Raw genomic sequence first — 19,334 nt, forward strand, 5'->3', positions numbered from 1 at the left:
ATATTTAAAGAAGTTCCATTCACTGGGCACAAGTCCCCAGTTCTTCTCCAAACAACTGTACTGGTAATGGAGATAGGAGAAAATAACTGGCAGTTTTGGACAACTACAAGCTGAGAAGGAATAAGTCAATTAAATACTTTAAACATGCAAATACACATATGTAATAAAATAATATATAATAAAATTGCTGTTGAATGCCATCAAGTAGCAAAATATACTGTAGAGATGTTAAAAATCTATATGGCCAGGGTTGACCATAGGCATGGGGGCCTTTCTAGCAAAATAATTGAAAACGTAACTGACTATCAAGCAAAATATAATTCATGGGTCCTACTGAAGTTTGGGGTCTGAGAAATTTAAGCAAGAAAGAGGAAAAGTTGGAAAGAAAGAGAGAGAAAAACAATTTATTGAATCAAATAACTTGGAAATGTTAAAAAAATGATAAAACAATTGGCTTATGAGTACCAGACAAAAGGAGGCTGGATTAGAGGGCTTAGGAGCAAGCAGCAAGTCATTGAAAGTGTCTTTTGGGGATAGGACTGGGCAGCCATTAGGAATTTCCATGGAGATGGTAAGAAGAAACAGCTTGCCTGGCGGAGGACCTCGGCTGGGCTATCAGGAAGAATTTCTGACTGTATATGTCAAGACTCTGGCTCACAGGATGAAGGCAACCTTCTGGGATTCGCCTATCCTAGGACTGTTTTTCAGCTTCCAGCAAGAGGCTGTTGGGGCGATTTCATGCAGCCCTGGGATGGACAGATGACCCCTCAGAGCCCTTGGCTCTCATGTTGCTGAGGCATGCCATCCTCGGCTGCACTCACAGGCCACGGCCAGCTGCTGACTCCCCACCCAGGGGCTTCGGAGTTTTCCCCACAGAAAGGAACAACCAAGCCTTTCACTCCTGGGTTCCTCACTTGGACGGGGCTGTAGGTGTACATATGTGGTTTTTCAGTTCTTCAGCACTTAGGCACTTTTCTGCAGAGCCAAGGGCCTTCTGGGAACAGTGGAGCATCTGTGTGTTGACAGTAATGACCTGTGGGCCAGAGACACTCAGCCAAACTCTCCCTCTGCTCCAGGAGCTGGACTGTACCCCTCACCTGCAGTGAGCCCCAGCCTGCCCAGCGCCAAGTGCCCCCCTTCTCTCCCTAATTGACTTCCTAGCTCCTCTGCCACATTTGTACCAGTTCTTACCAGGATGGTCTCTACCCACCACCCATCCCACACACAGAGTGAACAGTAACACGCATCTGGCTTATGGCCTGCTGCTAAACTGTGAGCACTGAAGGGTGAGGGACACACGGCTCAGCTGGGCAGCTGGGTGTTTACAAGAGGTTCGGCCTGCAAAGAGATGCCAGTCTTCTCCTATAACATCATTGCCTTTATTTATTATATGGATTGTTGATTTACATGGGGAATTGGGGATGCTAAACAAGCATAGAGTTTTCACATGGTCTGTTTATGCTAAATTCAGAAACTTGGGGACATCATTTAACATCTGACAAAAACACAGAAGAGTGCTTAAAAACCATCCTTTTGTTCTTGGCCCTGAGTCAGAGAGAGACGGGCGCTTATGAAGGAAGGTCGAGTTTCAATCCTTAGACAACCTCTAAACAGCAGGAACTTTGTTGTGTGGATCATGTGAAGTAGGCAAGCTCAGTACTAATGATACATTGGAACAATTTCTCTCTAGGAATGGCTCTCCTTCATACAAGTGTCATAGGATTTCTAAAGCTGTCCACCATAGGTGGGCCTACACAGTATGAATGTTCAATAGCAAATTAGATAGGGAGCCAAAGAGTACAGGGAATTTAAAAGAAAGAAGAAAAGTCAATGAGATTTTTAAGGAACAAAATGGAATAAATCCTCTCTCTCTCTCTCTCTCTGTACATGTGTGGTTGAAAGTCCTGGTGAATGTGTTGTTTGGTATCTCTCATGTGTTGTTTTTGTTCAGCATAATGTAAGTATGTGGTAATAAGTGGAAATACCAAGGAGAAGTCAGAGTTCCACTTTTGGAGTCTTTTCTTCTGATGTACGATTTTCTCTCTGTAAAACATCATAACACTGAAATTTAGATTTGGAGTTAATTCTTGCTTTAGGCTTAGAAAACTAGGCCATTTTGATTACTTTAGGAAGTGCTAAATCATTTTCAATTTTTATCTTATGAGCTCTTTTATATGGATTTTGATTCATTTCCCATTGATACCTTAAGCAAAATGGCAAAATTCCAAATTCAGCTCCTTTGAATATGCAATACTTTTCCAAAAATACTTTGTTAGTTCTATTCCCATAACTAGTTCTATTCCCATAACTATTCCCATGAGCATCCTGATTCTGACCAGCACACACCCTCAAATTCATTCGCTGTTGATCAGATCCAGTAGAGCCCAGAAATCTTATTCAACAAGCAATAAAAGGGACAGAAGGAGAAAATGAAAATTGCTTTACCTGTACCCTCACACTTACCAACAGTTTCCCTTCTAGAAATCCATCACAAAAACTTTTCACATGCTCTACTGTAACTTCAGTTATAGGCAGTGTATCCCACTGATCGTCAAGCGTTCGGTAAATTGCCAAAGCTGGCAGCTGAGACTTCTTTAGTTTGAAAAATGATATCACCTTTTCATTTTCCTTCATACCACTGTCCACCAGGACAAAGAGAATCTGCAGTTGAAGAAGTTTGAAAGAAAAAGCTCTATCAGAGGTCCTGGGGATAAACAGATTCTTTGTAATTGTTGTCGTTTACACTGATTAAACTTATGGTGTCACGTAAGTTAAATCTCAATTGAGTTAAAATAAATCGTTCATTATTTTGTATTGCTTTAGTATTTTATTCCTTTGGTCAGATTTATTTAATTTTGAGCACATAAAATTGGAAGAGATTTTATTGATTTTATAAGGGAGGAAGTGTAGCCTGCAGGTTAAGAGCAAAGAACAAATTTTAAATTTTACCTCTGGTATATTTAGTTGTGTGGCTTTTGGCTTATGACACAGCCTCTCTGGGACTCAGTTTTTTTTGTTGGCAGAATAGCTTTTGTTGGGGGCAGTGTGGAGAGTAAATGAGGTGATGCATTTAATATTTTTAGTATAGCATTTGACAGATAGTAAGTGCTTAATAAATATTAACTATTTTGCAATCACATTCCAAAATCCCTTGTGGATGCCTGAAACCTCGGATAGTACTGAAATTTAGATACTATATTTCTTTCTATACATATATACTTATGATATAATAGCTAATTATAAGCAATGTAATAGCTAATTAGAACAATTCTAACAATATGTTATAGTGAAAGTTATTTCAAACTTATTGTTTATTTCTGGAAATGTCCATTCAATATTTTCCGATCATGATTGACTGTAGTGAAACTATGGAAAAGGGGGCTACTGTATATTGTTTGGTCAAACCTTGTATCCAAAGTAGAAATCTTTATAATGCAGTTGAAGATCATCTCCATTCAGTTGCACTGAATGCTTCCAGTCTTCAGCTTTTATTCTTAAAATAACTAATTTATTACTTTATTATCGGCTGGTTGTCATGATTAGAAAGGTCTCTAGCTGAACAGCCTTGAAGTAGTTAAGTTTTATTGTTTGGGCGATATCAAGCAGAACCTCATGAAGGAGGAAAGGGGAAGATAAAATACTTCTTGGCTATCTAATTGGTACCAGGGCTTGACGGGTGTATATGCGGGGTAAACTCTAAGGTCTGTCCCAAACTCGACGAGAGTATGGTGGGGGGGTTAACAAATGGTGACTAGTAGGTGATTTTATTTTCTGTATCTTTATGTCTCTATTTTATCTCCACCTATCAATGCAGAAAACTATCCTTAACCACTGTGGGAAAACATGATTATATAAGCCTTTAATGTTACCAAACATAACATGTTTGATTTCAAATGATGCTATTTTTTATGTCCCACTCTTTCTTGATTTCTGAAACATACTGGCTTTCCTTACTTATCTCTCCTTCCTAGCCCCATCTTTCTTCTGGTGCTATTTATTCAAATGTCATGTCCCATTCCCAACTTACCTTTCCCTGGAAGAGCGTAGCTGCCTTCCGGTATCTGTTCATATTCTCGGCATACTCTGGAGATGCTTTGCTTATCACCAGGAGAAGATGAATCTCAATCATGGTGTTAAATAGGCCAAACCCAGTCTGGCAAGTATATTATAGTAGAAAGAGAGAAAGGGGGGAGACATTAGTGTCAATCCAGTGAATGGTAACGCAAATGCAATTGGCCTCCAAGAGAGTTCTCAAAATCTCCCTATCTGTTGTTTTTTTTTTCCATGCATCAGTGTAGATCCCTCTTTCCCACACTGCATAGGTTGGATGGAGAAACCAAGAGGATATTGTAGAAATGATGGAGTGTGACTTTGAGGTCATAAAAGTCATCATGAATTCTGCCGTGTTCTTCCCAATATCCCTCACTCTGAAGCAGCCCTATGGACAGATTCACATGGCAACAGTGGGGACCAACTTGCCAGCCACATGAGTGAGCCCTCTTGAAAGAAATTCTTCCAGCTCTACTCAAGCCTTCCAATGACTGCAGACCTGGTCATTGGCTGCAAACTCACCAGAGATGCTAGAGCAGAAGCACCTAGCCAAGACACTCCCAGATGGTTGACCTACAGAATTAGCATGAGATAATCAACATTCACTGTCTCAAGCTAAAATTTTAGGGTAACCTGTTACATGAACTAGACAACAAATATGCCATGAAACATATCAGTCGCTTTTTTTCAACTCCTTTTCATGTTGCAAAAGGAACACTTAAAATATGATTCTTGACTACAAATTATTTGAGCATACTTATTGAATATTTATTATGTGCAAGGAACTGTCTTCAGCTTTTATTCTTATAATAACTAATTGAATCCCTAAGATCCTGGTTTTTCAAGTGAGAAGACTGAGGCAGAGATAGATTAAATAGTTGTAAAATTTACATAAATGATGGCTTGGGATTCACATTAGGCAGTCTGGTGCTAGAGTCCAAACTGGCTGGATCAGGATCACCTGGAAAAACCCCATGCAAATCAATTTAACCCCAAGTGTGGTGGATCCAGTCCACCTCAGGTCAACATGAAGGTGAGCTCTGCAGGAAACGGGAAGCATTGACCTTATTTGCTGATCGGCCATTCGGCATGAAGTTGTCAATGACATTGGGGACTGGGATAGCCACTAGCTGGATAAGAAGGGGAGAGGAAGGGTGAAACTGTGCTATTGACACCATTCATTTCACTTTCCCAAACCTGTGTTGCAGATCTATTTTAAACAAACCCCATTGCTTTCTACCTCTCCTAAATACAGAAATCACTGCTATAAAAATCAACATGTGCATGATAAGAGATTGGCCTCAGGGGGCCAATAGGTGGACAAGGAAGGCCTATGGAGTTTTTATCCTAAATACTTCTCCTTGGCATTTTAGAAAGAAAATGTGTTCTTCATTATTGCTGCTGACACAAGATTTTACATTTGGGAGAACGGATGATCAATAATTGACTCTTGTTTTAAATGCATGTGTATCCAACTTCCTAAAGCAGAGATGGAGGATAATTTTTGGAAAGAGTCAAGAAAAAAAGTGGAGTCAATCCTGTCTTAGCAGAAGGGATTGGACAACAGAAGTGATTAGTGGAATCTGTGATTAGTGGCACAGCCTGGTTTTTCACCTTGAAGCCATCCACATGTTATTAAAAGTGCATGGCAGGCCAAAGGCATGGCTGTGATTTTCTGCCCTTGGTTACTGGTGCAAACTTCTGCATTATCAGTAGAAGAGAAATAGCTGTAGAAGAATGGGTAGCTTTCCAAATGAGAAAAAGATTTTTTTTTTTGAGAAAAAAGTCACAATAAAAATTGAACTTGTTTCTGTAAAGAAATTCTTTCCTGATTTCTTCTTGAGATGATTAGCCTCCAGTAATAGGGAACTTTAAAAAGATACATTATTACTATGCAAGGTGAGAGCTGGACCAGGCTGAGAGCTCAGGCAGGCCAATCCTTGCCCTGCCCTGGCTGGGCAGGATTCCAGTAGGCTGGAGCCATTTACCTTGGAAGTGAAAGATCACTTTTCTGGGCCTCTGTGCACCCCTTTTAGCTGAATAGACACACAATCAGAATGACCCAGGCTAAGAATGTGTTCTTCATTATTGCTGCTGACACTGTGGTGTGTGTGTGTGTGTGTGTGTGTGTGTGTGTGTGTGTGTGTGTTTGGAATCTTGGCCAAAGTGGAAATGGAGTCAACACTCTCTAAAGATGGTGTGAGAAGTGGATGTGATTTTAGTCAACAGGAAAAGGGGTGTTTCCTCCTGTGTGGAGCAGTAGAAAAACCACAGAATGCACTCAAACAGACCCAGCACGAAAAACAGGGTAAGTGCAGAGGCTGTCTCTGAAGTTCAAGTTACTAAGCTAATGGCTCTAGGAGGTTACTTAGCTTCTCTGAACTCCCACTTCCTGTATTATAAAATGGAAATAGACAAGATGAGCTAATGTTCTGCCTTAAATTATGTCTTTTTAATTTACTCATTGTGTGACATTTGGTAATGTCACTTGGGTCTTGAATGTTCTCCTATACAAAATGAGCGTAATAATTTCCTCCCTTTCACCTTAAACAATCAATTAAATGATTAAATAAGAATTAAGGGAGGATTAAATGAGAAAATGAGTATGAAAGGGCTTTATAAGTTCTGAAAAAACATAACTTGTGCATTAGGTGTTGTTTCTAGAGTACACCTAGCACTTCTAAGTTGATGTAGGTCACTAGAAAATGAAAGGCAGGACATGTAAGATAATTGGATAAGCTGTAGAGTGTGAGAAGGCCAGAGGATGATCTGGAGGGTCGGTTGACACTTTTCCTCATATTGCTTGCAGCATGTGACATCAGAGGAGAACAAACCTGGATGATGAGGCCCCTGAAGATTTAGACAATGCTAGTCAAAATGCAGTTAGCATGTGGTGCCAGACCAGGAAATGTTAGTGTCCATAAAGAGGTACCCACAGAAAATAGGAATAGATGTTTGAAAATTTTATGTTGTTCTGGCATGCGAATATGTGATCAGTGGGTTTATTTATTTTTCTTTTTTGAGACTTGGTTTGGCCAACCTACCTGGGCTAGCCTCAAACTTGAGATCCTCCCTGCCTCAGCCTACTGAGCAGGTGGGATTACAAGTGTGCAACACCATGCCCAACTAATCGGCCTTATTTTTTAAAGTGCATTTGTCTACTAACTTACTTTTATTTTATTTTATAAAAATATGGGTCACCAGTGCTTTAGGGGGAAAAAAAATCGACTTTCTGTATGAATTGGAATCTAACTCAAGAAATGTGATCTACAGCGTTGATCGGGGTATGGTGGCAGCAAAACTCAGAAGGTTTTTGAATCAGTCACCTTAACTTTGCATTTTGGCTCTCTTTCTTATTAGTTGTGTGATAAAACATTCGACTTTTCTGTCTCTGTTTCTCTTTGTTAAATAGATAAAAGTCCATCAGTCCTGCGAGGTCACAGTATGAATGTTAATATAAACAACATACTAGGCTTTCAATTAAGGATGGTTACTTCACATTCCTGGTTAAAAAAGCAGAGCTCTGGGAGGAAAGGGTCTCTGCAATGAAGACAAGTGCCCTCCCTGACACGAGAGTTTAGGGGGCTGGCCCCAGGGACGTCGTTTACCATAGGGTTGTATTCTGTCACCAAGCGCAGGCTGTTGGTCTCAATGAAAAGGCTTAATTTGGCAGCTTCCATGTTTTCAACCTCTTCACCCTCTAACTTCAACTGTTCATTATCCACCTGGGAAGCACAAAGAAGGATCCGGTTGTCACCATTATATCTTTTTTTCCCCAATAATTGCTAAATACTCTTAGACCACTATGAAACAAGCCTCCAGTAAAGCTTCAAAGACAGACAGAAAAGTGAGTCAGGAGGGTTTTCTGCCCTTGAGCGACATGTTTGTTTTTTAAAGATTATTTTTTTGTAATGCAATTACTGATATATTTAATTATGAATTTTCCATTGGTTCTGCCTGTTCCAAATTCTACTTTTCTTCATTTCTGGCTCAGTTTTGAATTGACTGAATTTATATTATCCCCCCACATTTTTTTTTTTTTTTTTGGTTTAGAAGCCACACAAGTTTTAATTATTCCTTTAGGGATTACTGGCATGCATTATACAACATGAATTTTTACATATTAGAATCTAATATTAATTGGCTATTCCATCCTTATCTTGACTTTAGAACATTCTCATAATATGGTTTATCTTCTGACTTCCTTTCCTGACCCCACGGTTGGACTTAGAGATGCTTGTTTTGTGTTTGAATTATAAATCTCACAAGACATCATCATTATTATTATGTAGTTTACACTTAAATTTATGCACATATTTACATTTTAGTGTTTCATCATTCATTCTTGCGTTTTTGAGCTTCTACATGGAATGTTTCCACCCCTCTGCCTAGAGAAAAACCTTTTAGTATTTTCTTTAGTATCAATTAACTCTTGGGGGACAAATTCTCTCAGTTTGGTTGTTTAACATATGATTTATTTCAAGTTTGTTTTTGAAGTCTTTTTTTGCTGGTGGTAGAATTCCAAGTTGACAGTTATTTCTCTTTGTGTTTGAAACAATGTAATGCTCAGTATTTTGTGTTATATTATTTCTAGTGAAAAATCAGCTGTGACCTATTTCTGTCCTGTCGAGATTACTTTGAGGGTAGTCTTTTTTCTCTAGTTTAAGATTTTCTTTTCTTTTGAGATTTGAATATTATACTAGGGCATGGCTAAGGGTGGATCATACACATTTCATGTGTATACAGTTGTATGTGTATAAGTGTTTGTGTGCATTTTTCATGATCACCATAGTCCAGTTTCAAGGATAGGGATGATTTGTGTCGGTACTCTACTGAAGTCCATGTGAGGGCTGATGTGCTTATGATTTATCCTGAAATTAGGTACAGTTTTGGGGATCCAAAGGAGATACTAAGGATGTTTTACTAGATTTACTTCCAATTTCCCCTGTGGGGCTTCCACACCAACATTTATTCTGTTGTCCCTTTGAGAATCTCTCAAAAATGTTGATAAATGTCTCATCCTTTAGACTGTTTTTTTTCCCCTAGAACTATAAAAAGCCCCCAAGATGAAAAGCTGTACCCAATGTTCTTAGTTTCCATCTTCTAGACCTTGGTCTAGACATTTTCCCTTCTTTTATGATAACCTAGTTGTAAAAAATTATCTAGCTACCTGGTCCATTTTCTCAGCTTTGTATTTTAGTGTTCGTCTATCCTCAGTGCCATAGTTTGGATTTGGAATGTCCCCGAAGGTCCCTATATCGAGAGCTTGATTGTCAGCCTGTGGTGCTATCGGGAGGTGGTTGAACCTTTAGAAGTTGAGGCCTAGTATAAGAAAGCTAGGTCACTGGGGGCATGGCCTTGAATAGAATATTTTCCCCTGGCCCCTTTCTGCTTCTCTCTGCTTGCAGCCACCGTCTCTGCTACATCACATGCTCCCTGCTATGATGTGCTGCCTTGCCACAGGCCCCAAAACAGCAGGTTAATTGATCATGAACTGAAACATCTGCAATCATAAACCTTTACCCTTATTAAGTTGACTATCTTAGGCATTTTGTTGCAGTGACAGAAAGCTGACCAACACAGGTACATTAAAAGATAGAACTTCATAATTCTAGTTCTTGTTTCCAGAATTTTCATTATCTTCCCTCAGTCTACTTCTGCCCATAACAACATAAGATAATGCTTCCATTGCCCATAGCAACTATACCTATAGATAAAATCACCAGTGTCAGCCCCTGAACAATTTTGTGCCTCTCCTAAAATAGCTTGGGTTGCTTTGGAGATCCCTGGGCACCTCTTTACCCCTTTCCCCTTCATCTGTTATTTTATATGATCTCTACCCAATCCGATCTTGCCTTAGTTGAAAATCACCCTTTTATCCCTATGATACTTTTTCTCAGTCTACCCAACAAAATCAGAGACAAATCTCACTTTAGTTTATGTAGGAGAGAATTCAGGGAAAGGGAAATTTAAGTCCCTACATAGTAAGAATCCAAGATTGATCCTTATTGTCATACTGGTGATGACCCTTATTTTCTATTTTTCATTTCTTTTATTTAAGATGATTCTCTATTGGGCTAATTAAAGGCAATATAAACTTCTGAGAAGCTCAATGCTCAGGTTAAAATTACCTATAGGGCTAATTTTATTAGTCCTGGATATAATGTAGTCATTCTCTTATAACCCATTTGTTCTAGAATTATTCATTGAGCACCTGCTATACGTTTGGCATGCAGGCTCAGATTGCTGCCATTCACTTAGAACACCAATTAAGTGCTCTTTATTTTAAGACCTTTGTGCAATTTAAGTTTATGAAATAAATACTACAGAAAATGTTCTTATTTCTGAAAAAGATTTTGAAAAAAGTCACCCAAACCACAGAATATTTTAAAATGTGAAGTCTCTGTATACATAACTGTTTTAAAATTCACAAAGTTCTAAGTAGATTACTTGGGAAAGAAAGAAAAAAGCAAGAGAAAAAGTCTGAGGTGGAGACCTTACCCAAATTTCTACCCCCATCCCTACCCTGAATTATTAAGAATGAGTGAAGAAATAAAATGAACATGCAGAAAACACAGGACAATTGAGGCTCTTCTGGATCTTTAAGCTGCTGAAGCCGGGTTGCCAGCTGGCCTGTCTCCTTCATACTTAAGACTTTGCTATTGCAACCACCAAAATCATCATTATTACAAAAACAATCAGGGCCCTTTTAATATCAAATATGTCTAAATGCTTCCTGATTATTTTTCTAGGAAATCTTAGGCCTGGCGCCTGAGCCCCAGCTGACCTAGCTGTGGGGTGGGCCAGGAGTCTCCTCCCACTCCCTTTTCCAGGCAGTACTTCTCATTTCCCAGAACAGGGAGAACAGGAAGCCCTGGTTACTCCAGGTGTTTCTGGACCTAAGGAATGCAGTACTGGGAAGCAGAGGAGGTGAACTGATGATAACATTCCCTAAGAAGAGAAGGAGGTTTAATAAAAGCCACCCTCCCGCAGTCTCTTGGGTTTGTTGTACCTCTTTTAACAAATCGTGTCCAATTACTGCATTGTTTTTTAAACTAATAAACTCTGGAACATTTATGTGTAGGGTTACTGGAAACAACATTTGAGCAGAAAATCTGCCTTCTGTGAAGATAATAATTTGCATAATGCACTGGAAAGAAAATCTGACCCTGGAACCAAGAACATTTTAAAAAAATATACTTCTCCAGTGTTTGGAAAGAATTTTACTTAAGATATCCTATTATTTTTTTCTTCACAAGAAAAGGGATACAAAATAAAAGCAGAGCAGTAAAATGGGACGGTTTCTACCTAAGCATCCCCCTGGATTATCTGAAGGAGATGTTTTTGTTTTGTTTTACATATTATATCATCAATTGTTCCTTTCCTGTTTTTTACTGTTTCAGTAACATTTGTTTGAATTCCTTTGGATTTCTCTGACAACACAGCTTTTCAGAAAATGTATTAAAAATCATCTTAGTTTACACTCAGTTAAATACCAAGGTATTAAATACCTTGGGTGGCAGTGAAAAAATCATTTGTTAAACAGTTGCCCTCATGCCCTGGGTTTGTTTCCCTAAGCTGCTCATCTTACTGCTAGTGCATATTTTAGAAAAAAATGTTTTAATAACTTGACATATATTGCTTCATGCATTTCTTATCAGTTTATTTTTATGCACTGGTTCCTTCTGATTCTCTTTGCCTGGTAAGTTACATTTCTTATAATAGGCACCCAATAAATAACTGCAAAAGGAATAGAGAATGACTTACTGTGCTTCTTTTACTATCCTAATGGGTCAAAGTTAGGCTAATTATATTTTTAAAAATAGAAGTGACTGAGAAGACCCAAAGCAGGGGAAGCATTCAAATAATATCCAAAGTTCCATTTTAGGACAGATTCATTCACCCCAGGGATTTCATCTGTGTTCAGGAAACAGAATCCTTTGGGAGAATGTAGAGGTCTCTCTGTTGTCACACAAAAGGCAGACTGTGGCCCCCAACAGCCCTGTCATATATATGGCTCAATATTGTTCCCTGAATTTTACTGAAACTAAAACATTCATCTAAGTCAGCCCTTTTTGGAGAATGATATGTTCCATAAATACAGCTTATTCTGGCCTTTTATTTCTCCTATATCTTAATCATCCATAATATCATTAGTTTTTCACTTAATCATGATTTCAGCTTATCTTTAAATATGTTCTTCTAATCGTAAATGCTTTAAGTCTAAATTTTGAAATTTATTTACCAAAATATATAAAACCTAGATTAAATCTTGAGATATAATCCTGGCTTTTGATTGATTAGTGACACAGGAATAGGAGAATGGTTTAGGAGAAAGTATTTAAAAAGAAAGGTATGTGTTATAGAACAAGGGACATTATAGTAGACAGAATCTAGTGTGAAAATGAGGGTTTTCTTTAGGGTTAAGTGCTTTTAGAAAGCCTTGATAGCATAATAGAAATGGTATGATTTGAGATCAACAGTGCTGGGTTTGGAATCAGACATCTGTTACTTTCTAGTTTTGAAACTTCAGATAATTGAATTGATTTCAGAGCTCTATTTTTCTTACTGTAAATGTAGGGATAACAATCTTCCTCAAATGCTTGTGAGAATTGTAACAGAACCAATCATAGATTAGATACACACACACACACACACACAAAACTAGCAAACAACTAAAACATAACAAACTGTGGATCTAAGATGAATAAAAGTACCAGAAAATTTGTGATAGGTTTATATTTCCCAAATCCTAAAATTTTAAGGGGTGGTGCCATCACCACCCCTTTAAAAAAAGTTATTCTAAATTCCTGAACAATAATCCTTTTAAAATGTGTACTAAACTTTTGAAAGAATAAACTGAGAAAGAAGTGTTTATCTAAAAGCTGGCACCACATAAGTCAAGCCTCTCCCAGCCTGGCCAGTGAAGTGCGCAGGAACCACTGTGTTGGTTTTTGGTATGGCACATAAATAATTGGGTCCACAGAGGTCTCAGGAGTTCATTTAGAGTAGGTCCATCACTAGTGGTAAACAAAAAACAGATGCTAGGGAGGAGTGAAAACCTCTGAGAGAAGTCATCAAGGGGTTTTACAAAGACTAAGCTGTAAACAGAGCTCATGTCCCTGTTAAAGAGTGTGAAGCCTGGAGAGCAGTTGGAAGAAACACCTGTGTTTTTCTTCCCAGTGGGTGTATCTTATGAAGGCCCTTAATTCAGGCCTTCTTAAGATCTACAAACAAAAAACTGGGGAAGGTGAGCCTGTGGAACTGAAGCTGATGAGGACTTTTGCATTGAAGGATGACTCTCAATGGTTCGATGGCAATGGGAAAGACATCTGCCTCACCGTCCATGTCTGCCTTAACAACGCTTTTCACAAAAAGGCTGTGTTTCGTTCTGTTTCTCCATAGTGAAAATATAGACTATCAACTATCGTGCAAGTGGGAAAGGGTGGCTCAAAGGTGTTCTTGTAGCCTCAGACATACTTTGGGAGGTGAGTTTGGTTTCTCAAATGCTTCTTGGTACCTTTTAGGTGTTATGGACCTGTGGACGTGGAATACAAAGATGAGACATAGAGTGTAAATGGAAATAGAGATATGGGTATATAGAGGAATGCTTAGGCTGATTTGGGGATTCCAGAGAGGCTCTCTGAAGGACAAGATGCCTGAACTGATTAACCTGAAGTATGAGGAGGAGTCAGCGGGGTGAGGCCCTGGGAAAGGGAGTCCTTGAGCTAGAAACATTCTGGGCAGAGGGGACTGGATAATCATCATGTGTATAGTTGGGGACTGAGAAAATAAATGCCAGGGTGGAAAACTGCTAGAAAAGGGACTAGAAAAGCACAAGAGACCATAGGTAACATTGAATATCTTGCAAACAGTGGGAAATGTTGAAGAAGTTTTAAGAGAGGAATGCCTTGGTCAAATTTCCATCTTAAATATGCCATAGTGGTACCAGTCTTGAAAATGGATATGAAGCAGTAAAAGGTGATCAGTTAAGAAGCAATTACAATCACAATGAAAATGATGCTTGGAGCCTAAATGGGAACGAAGTAGGAAGAGTGGAGTAATATAGATTCAAGATAGGAGGTGCAATTGGCAAAAGAGAGAGAGTGAATGACATAATCATTCAATAAAATATTGTATTAGATGGGGGAAAATGATTTAGCAGGTGCAGACAATAAATTCAATTTTGAGCATGTCAAGAGTATAGTGCTTAGGATGGTATAAAATGGTTATCTCCAACGAGCATTTGAATCATGAGAGAAGTCCATGTCGTAGGTAAAATATCCCAAATCCTCCGCAAACACATCATGGTCAAATATGAATTAGTTTGCTTAAGGAGAACATAGACATTCATTAATTGATTCACTCATACGCTCATTCTCTACAAATATCTCACGAGCACCTGCTCCCAGTGCTGCCACATGGCAGACACTATTTTAGGCTCTGTGGATTCAGAAATGAACAGACCATCTCTTGCCTTCACTGAGCACAGATTCCATAACCTAGACTGAGAAGAGCATTGGGTCAAGAAGTAGTATAGGTAGAGGAAGAGAGGGCTCAGGAAAATTAAGAGAAATGGGCTCCTAGAAGTCAAGAAAGGAGAGAACACTGAAGACAATATCAACCAACACTATCTATGTGGCAGAAATGTTGAGCAAAATAAGACTGAAAAGGCATTTTTGCTTGGCCACACAGAGGCTGTGCTGACCTGGGTGAATATAGCTTTCATGGAGCCATGGGGCATATACTACATAACAGTGCCCAGCTGAAAGGAAGTCTGAGACACTGAGTATAATATACTCTTAAAGGAAGTTTGAATGAGAAGTGACCATGAGAAAGAAAAGATGGCAGCCACAGGGAGAGAAGGGCATTTGGTCCAGAAATCTTGAAAGCTCTATCCTGGGCTCTTGTTCTCATTTTCAGCACACTCTTGACATCTTTACTTTGACATTTCACCAGGTATTAAAAGTCAACAACCAACTAAAGCAGTAATAATCCCTATTTCTGCATATGCTCTCACTATTCCTGGAAACCCTGGCTTTAAACTTTACCCTCTTTCCATAATTTTGATGTCTTTTATTTGCTGATCATTTACTTAATCTAATTATCTAGTCATCAATCTGCTTTTCTTTAATTTTGACCTCTCTCCAGACCCTTAATACCTACCAAAATCTCTCTCTTTTTATGCCTACTAATTTACCCCACCCATCATTTCTATAACAATATTGCTAAAACACATTCCTATTCATGTTACTCCTATGATCTAAACGTTTTGGGGCTTTAAGGTGCCAACCAAATTTAGTATAACCAAATTAAATGGTGTTCTAATTTCTCCACAGTATGTGTTTAAACAGTCTTCTCTATTTTGTATTACTTTCTGCCTAACGTGTACCCTGGAATCCAGTCAAATTGGCCTGGTCATTGATTTATAATTGAATTCGATTATTTCCCCCTTGGCCATATGGGTTTTTAGCTCTCCTTGACATCCCAGTCCAGTGCTCTTCTTCATATGTTTTTTTCCCAGAATTCACAGTTTTTGTCCCTTGAAGCGTGTAACACTTTATAGTCACACTATTTACATTGGATACTTGATTATTGCTTATAATCTATACTTTCAGATCTATGAAAGCAAAGATCTTTCTCCTTTTAATTTATAGATGAAATGAATTGAAGCTAAAAAGTGCTAAGTGAGTTGCCCAGCATCTGGTGGCCGGTGAGCCACCAGGCAGCTCTTCAGCGTCCTGTTTCCCGATTCTCACATGAGTCTTCTTTCCACTTCATCACAGCACCTGTTTGGCAACTCTTGGTTGAGTCACCATCCTTGTCAACAATGTCCCTGAATTTGGCACCAGCATTAGTGTTAAAGACATAGAGTTCTTTCCAGTCCCACAAGTTTATGAGTCCACAACCTGAACAAAACTTGGGAGGAGTCTCAGGTTGTCCACGCAACTTACCAGACGAAAGAGGGAAATGGAGTTCCTGGTGATGTTGTAGTGCGCCAGGACCTCAGAGTTATTGCTGATTCCAAATGACACATCTTGGAATTTTTGCACCATGCTATAGAATACAGACACTACTGGTATTTCTAGATCCTAAAAACAAGAGGAAAAATAATGCATAGGGATTATTTTGGAAGGAGAGAGAAAAAGAATAGAGAAGTAATGTGCTCACTCAAACCAGAGTGAAAAAATTTAGTGTCTAGTGAAAAAAATTATCCTCTAGAACATAGGCTAAATTTTCAGTGGCATTTTGAGTTTTCCAGGATATGGCAATTAATAGGTTACTACTAAAACTGTGGCTAAGCCTGGGATTTTTGTCTGGCCTTATCATAGAGCTGAAGTTTATTAGTAATCAAGAGGCTTCAAAATTAGAGGCCTGTGGAATTGGGCTATACTGACATTGATTACTTGAGGGGACAAATGTTTTGGGGACTATTTGTGGAGGAAAGAGGAAATGCAAAAATAAGAAATAGGTGCTATCAAAGGGGCCAAAAAAGAATGAGTACAAAGAAAAAAAAAAAGAGAATGGAAAGTTAGAAATTTCATTAAGAATGGTTTGTGTAGGATATGGGACAATAGCTCCCTCTTTTCAAACCTCTTTCCTGAGCATGAAGCTGTGTGCTTTCCTGAGCTTTGTGCATGAAGATACTTTTCACATGTCCAGCTCTGCAACCCAGAGGTCAGGGAGCAGGGAGGTCACTTCTGAGTGTTGAAATGGGCATCATTTCCCTGCTGCCACACAATGTTTGCCCATAGCACCTCCAGGTGATGAACAGGTGTGTGTTCTACCCTGCATCTCCCTTGGCTGAAGGTGATATGCAAGGAGAAAGAGGATGGCTAACAGCATTTGGGTTCAAGTACAGGGAGTTGGTAGCTTGCTTTTCTGAAAGGCCAAGTACAGTTTGGTAGAGGCTTTGAACATTTGTTCACCCAGGCTTTTTCCTCTTTTGTGATCTGCTCTTTCAGATGGAATTGCTCAAGGATCCAATGATGGCCTCTGGTGGCTGTTTAAGTCATTGCATACTCTTCCAGTTCACGCTTGCCCTTTCCTATCTTTCTGAGGATGGCTGTTTTTGTCTATATCTCTCTCACTACTTGGAAACTGCTCCTTATCTTCCTTCCACAATGCATCTCCTCACAGCTGCTTCCGGCTGTGTACACCACTGACAGGGTAACCCTGAGTTGGGATCAACCAGTGGAAATAGGCAAGAAGGTCTGTAGTGAGGAGAGTAGGGGCGGGATCAGCTGTGGGAATTGCCAGATGCCACCACCAGAGATAAAGGAGAATGCTGGAAAGATGCCTTCTCATTTATGGCTGCTTTGGTTAGTCAAGCAGCCAATCTGGAAGATGGAGGTTAATACCTTCAATATATCAAAGTCATCATTTTTCAATATTTCAGAGAAGGCAGAGACAAGGAAGAATGAGGGTCTACCTAGGGAAAGATTTTAGACAGAGGTAGCTAACACTTTGGAGCTTTGGCACACATATATAAAGTCTTGTCTGTATTATAAAAAGTTTATGCTTGCTTCTGCCTGTTTATATGAGAGAATAGACAAGGGCATTTAGAACAAGAGCACGGTTTGCTTCAGGTTTTCTTCCTGCAGATCTAACTTAGTTTCCAAGTATCTGGGGACAAGGAGATCCAACCAACAGACTCAGAACTCTTGAAGAAAGTATGAGAGAGACCTAATGTGGAGACTGGGAATACTGTAAAATTAAAAAGTCTGAATTGATAAGCCGACTCTGAGCCCCACTACTTCTAAGGCATTGTCATCTGGACAAGAGGCCACCACCATGGCTCCCTGGAGGAAAAAGTTGCCTGGCTCATGGGGACACAGCAAGTTCAATATATGGACAAACCTGGAAGAAGCCTATGATGGCCACCTCAGCAGCAGAGATGAATTCCTCGGCAGCTGGGACATCTGTGAGCCACATAGGTCCCTGGGCAGTACCAGGACCATCTAGAGAGAGAAGTAAAAGATGTCTGGATTGTGAGGTAAAGAAGCAGCTCTATAAGTGCAACTTATATAAGGCCAAGGAGATTGGAATTTCTTGGAAAGCTGTTACCATTCCAAGGCTTTTAAAAAAAATCTAACATATGGAAGTGGCCTCCCCTTATGGTCACTCTCTGAAGGATTCTGTTAAACTTCTCTTTGCAAGGCAACGCACATCTTTATCATCTTTATCCAGCATATTTTTGGAAAATTTTCCAGGTTTAGAAGGAAAGTACCCAGAGAACTATCACACTCCCCTCCCTTCTAAAATTTTTCCCTTATGGTCATGCAAGTGCTTTCCATTTTACCTGAGGACTCTTCAACTTCTCCAGCAACTTCTGGGGCCAGTTCACATGTGAGGAGAAATAAGAGTAACAGGTACCTGGAGCAGCTGGCTTTCATTGTTCTTCTCCTGCTCCAACCCTGGACTCTGTATTTAGGGATGCCAATTCAGGGCAGCCCACTCTATGTTTAACTCGCTGTGCTCTGGGAACTTTGCAGCTGGCTCTAGGGGAACCTTCAACTTCTGAGATAAATGACCATGTTTAGTGACAGGGCCTCAGAATATAACCAATCAGAGTCTGACAGGTTCATTTGAATAAAAAAGTTATGTACTCTATGCCAGGTATTGACCTAAGCACTAAGAACACAAAGATAACTATGGACCCACCCAAGCCTTCCCAGCTTAGGTTGTTCATGGGAGAGATGGACACATAAAGAGATCATTTAAATATAAAATAGAAAGTGACTAAAAAATAGAAAAATCCATAAAGTACCCTGGATAAATAAGATTTTACCAGCAACACAAGAGAATGACTAGTCATTGAGAATTTCAGGAAGAAGGGAAAAATAATTGTGGGCAGAAAGGCATGCTGGGATATGCTTGCAATAGTTCTTTCTATGATAAGCAAAGCATCCGAGTATTGGCTTCATTTTGTAGGTGACGGGAACCTACTGAAAAGTCCTAAGCATGAGAGAAACTATGTTTGGTTTGGCCCACAAGTGCCTATGGGAAATCCAAGATAAAATTTCCACAGGCCTTGTGATATATAGGTCTCAAGCTTAGGAGAAACTCCCATAAGTAAATATTATGAAAGAAATCAAATTCAGAGTTTTCACCATCTGTATTCTGAACGCTCATTACCCCAATGTACTATAGTAATGCATTCCCAAGGATGTAAATACTCCCAGAACTGTGGACCCCAACCCCATTCCTCAGGAAAACTGGAATGTGAACCCTTTGGTTACCATATTTGTTTGATAGAAGAAATCAGGGAAATGAGGGTCTCA

At 39.3% G+C, this 19,334-nt stretch overlaps 1 protein-coding gene across 2 annotated transcripts; it reads right to left on the bottom strand.

Annotated features, from left to right (window-relative positions):
• Nucleotides 1-1,365: 1,365 nt before the first annotated feature.
• On the bottom strand, nt 1,366-19,214 carry Erp27 (endoplasmic reticulum protein 27). Of its 2 annotated transcripts, XM_046435937.2 has the most exons (7): nt 18,353-19,214; nt 17,911-18,011; nt 16,005-16,142; nt 7,659-7,775; nt 4,028-4,153; nt 2,464-2,661; nt 1,366-2,043 (listed from the first exon to the last, which is right to left on the bottom strand). In XM_046435937.2, exons 1-7 carry the CDS (start codon nt 18,444-18,446, stop codon nt 1,996-1,998), a joined length of 822 nt encoding a protein of 273 aa, XP_046291893.1. In that variant the 5' UTR covers nt 18,447-19,214; the 3' UTR covers nt 1,366-1,995. The 2 variants fall into 2 exon arrangements, with proteins under 2 accessions (XP_046291893.1, XP_046291894.1); XM_046435938.2 differs by lacking the exon at nt 17,911-18,011.
• Between the last annotated feature and the right edge of the window lie 120 nt (nt 19,215-19,334).

This window comes from Marmota monax, unplaced genomic scaffold (genome assembly GCF_021218885.2).
Source record: "Marmota monax isolate L192 unplaced genomic scaffold, Marmota_monax_Labrador192_F-V1.1 WCK01_AAM20220418_F8-fsc00012, whole genome shotgun sequence".
NCBI lineage: Eukaryota > Metazoa > Chordata > Mammalia > Rodentia > Sciuridae > Marmota > Marmota monax.

Coding starts and splice junctions, on each gene's coding strand:
- Erp27 (XM_046435937.2), bottom strand. CDS start 18,446: ATGAAAGCCAGCTGCTCCAGGTACCTGTTACTCTTATTTCTCCTCACA. Junction 16,143..17,910: donor CCATCATAGGCTTCTTCCAG/GTTTGTCCATAT, acceptor TCTTGTTTTTAG/GATCTAGAAATACCAGTAGT. Junction 2,044..2,463: donor TTCTAGAAGGGAAACTGTTG/GTAAGTGTGAGG, acceptor GATGTTTTACAG/AGAGAAAATCGTACATCAGA.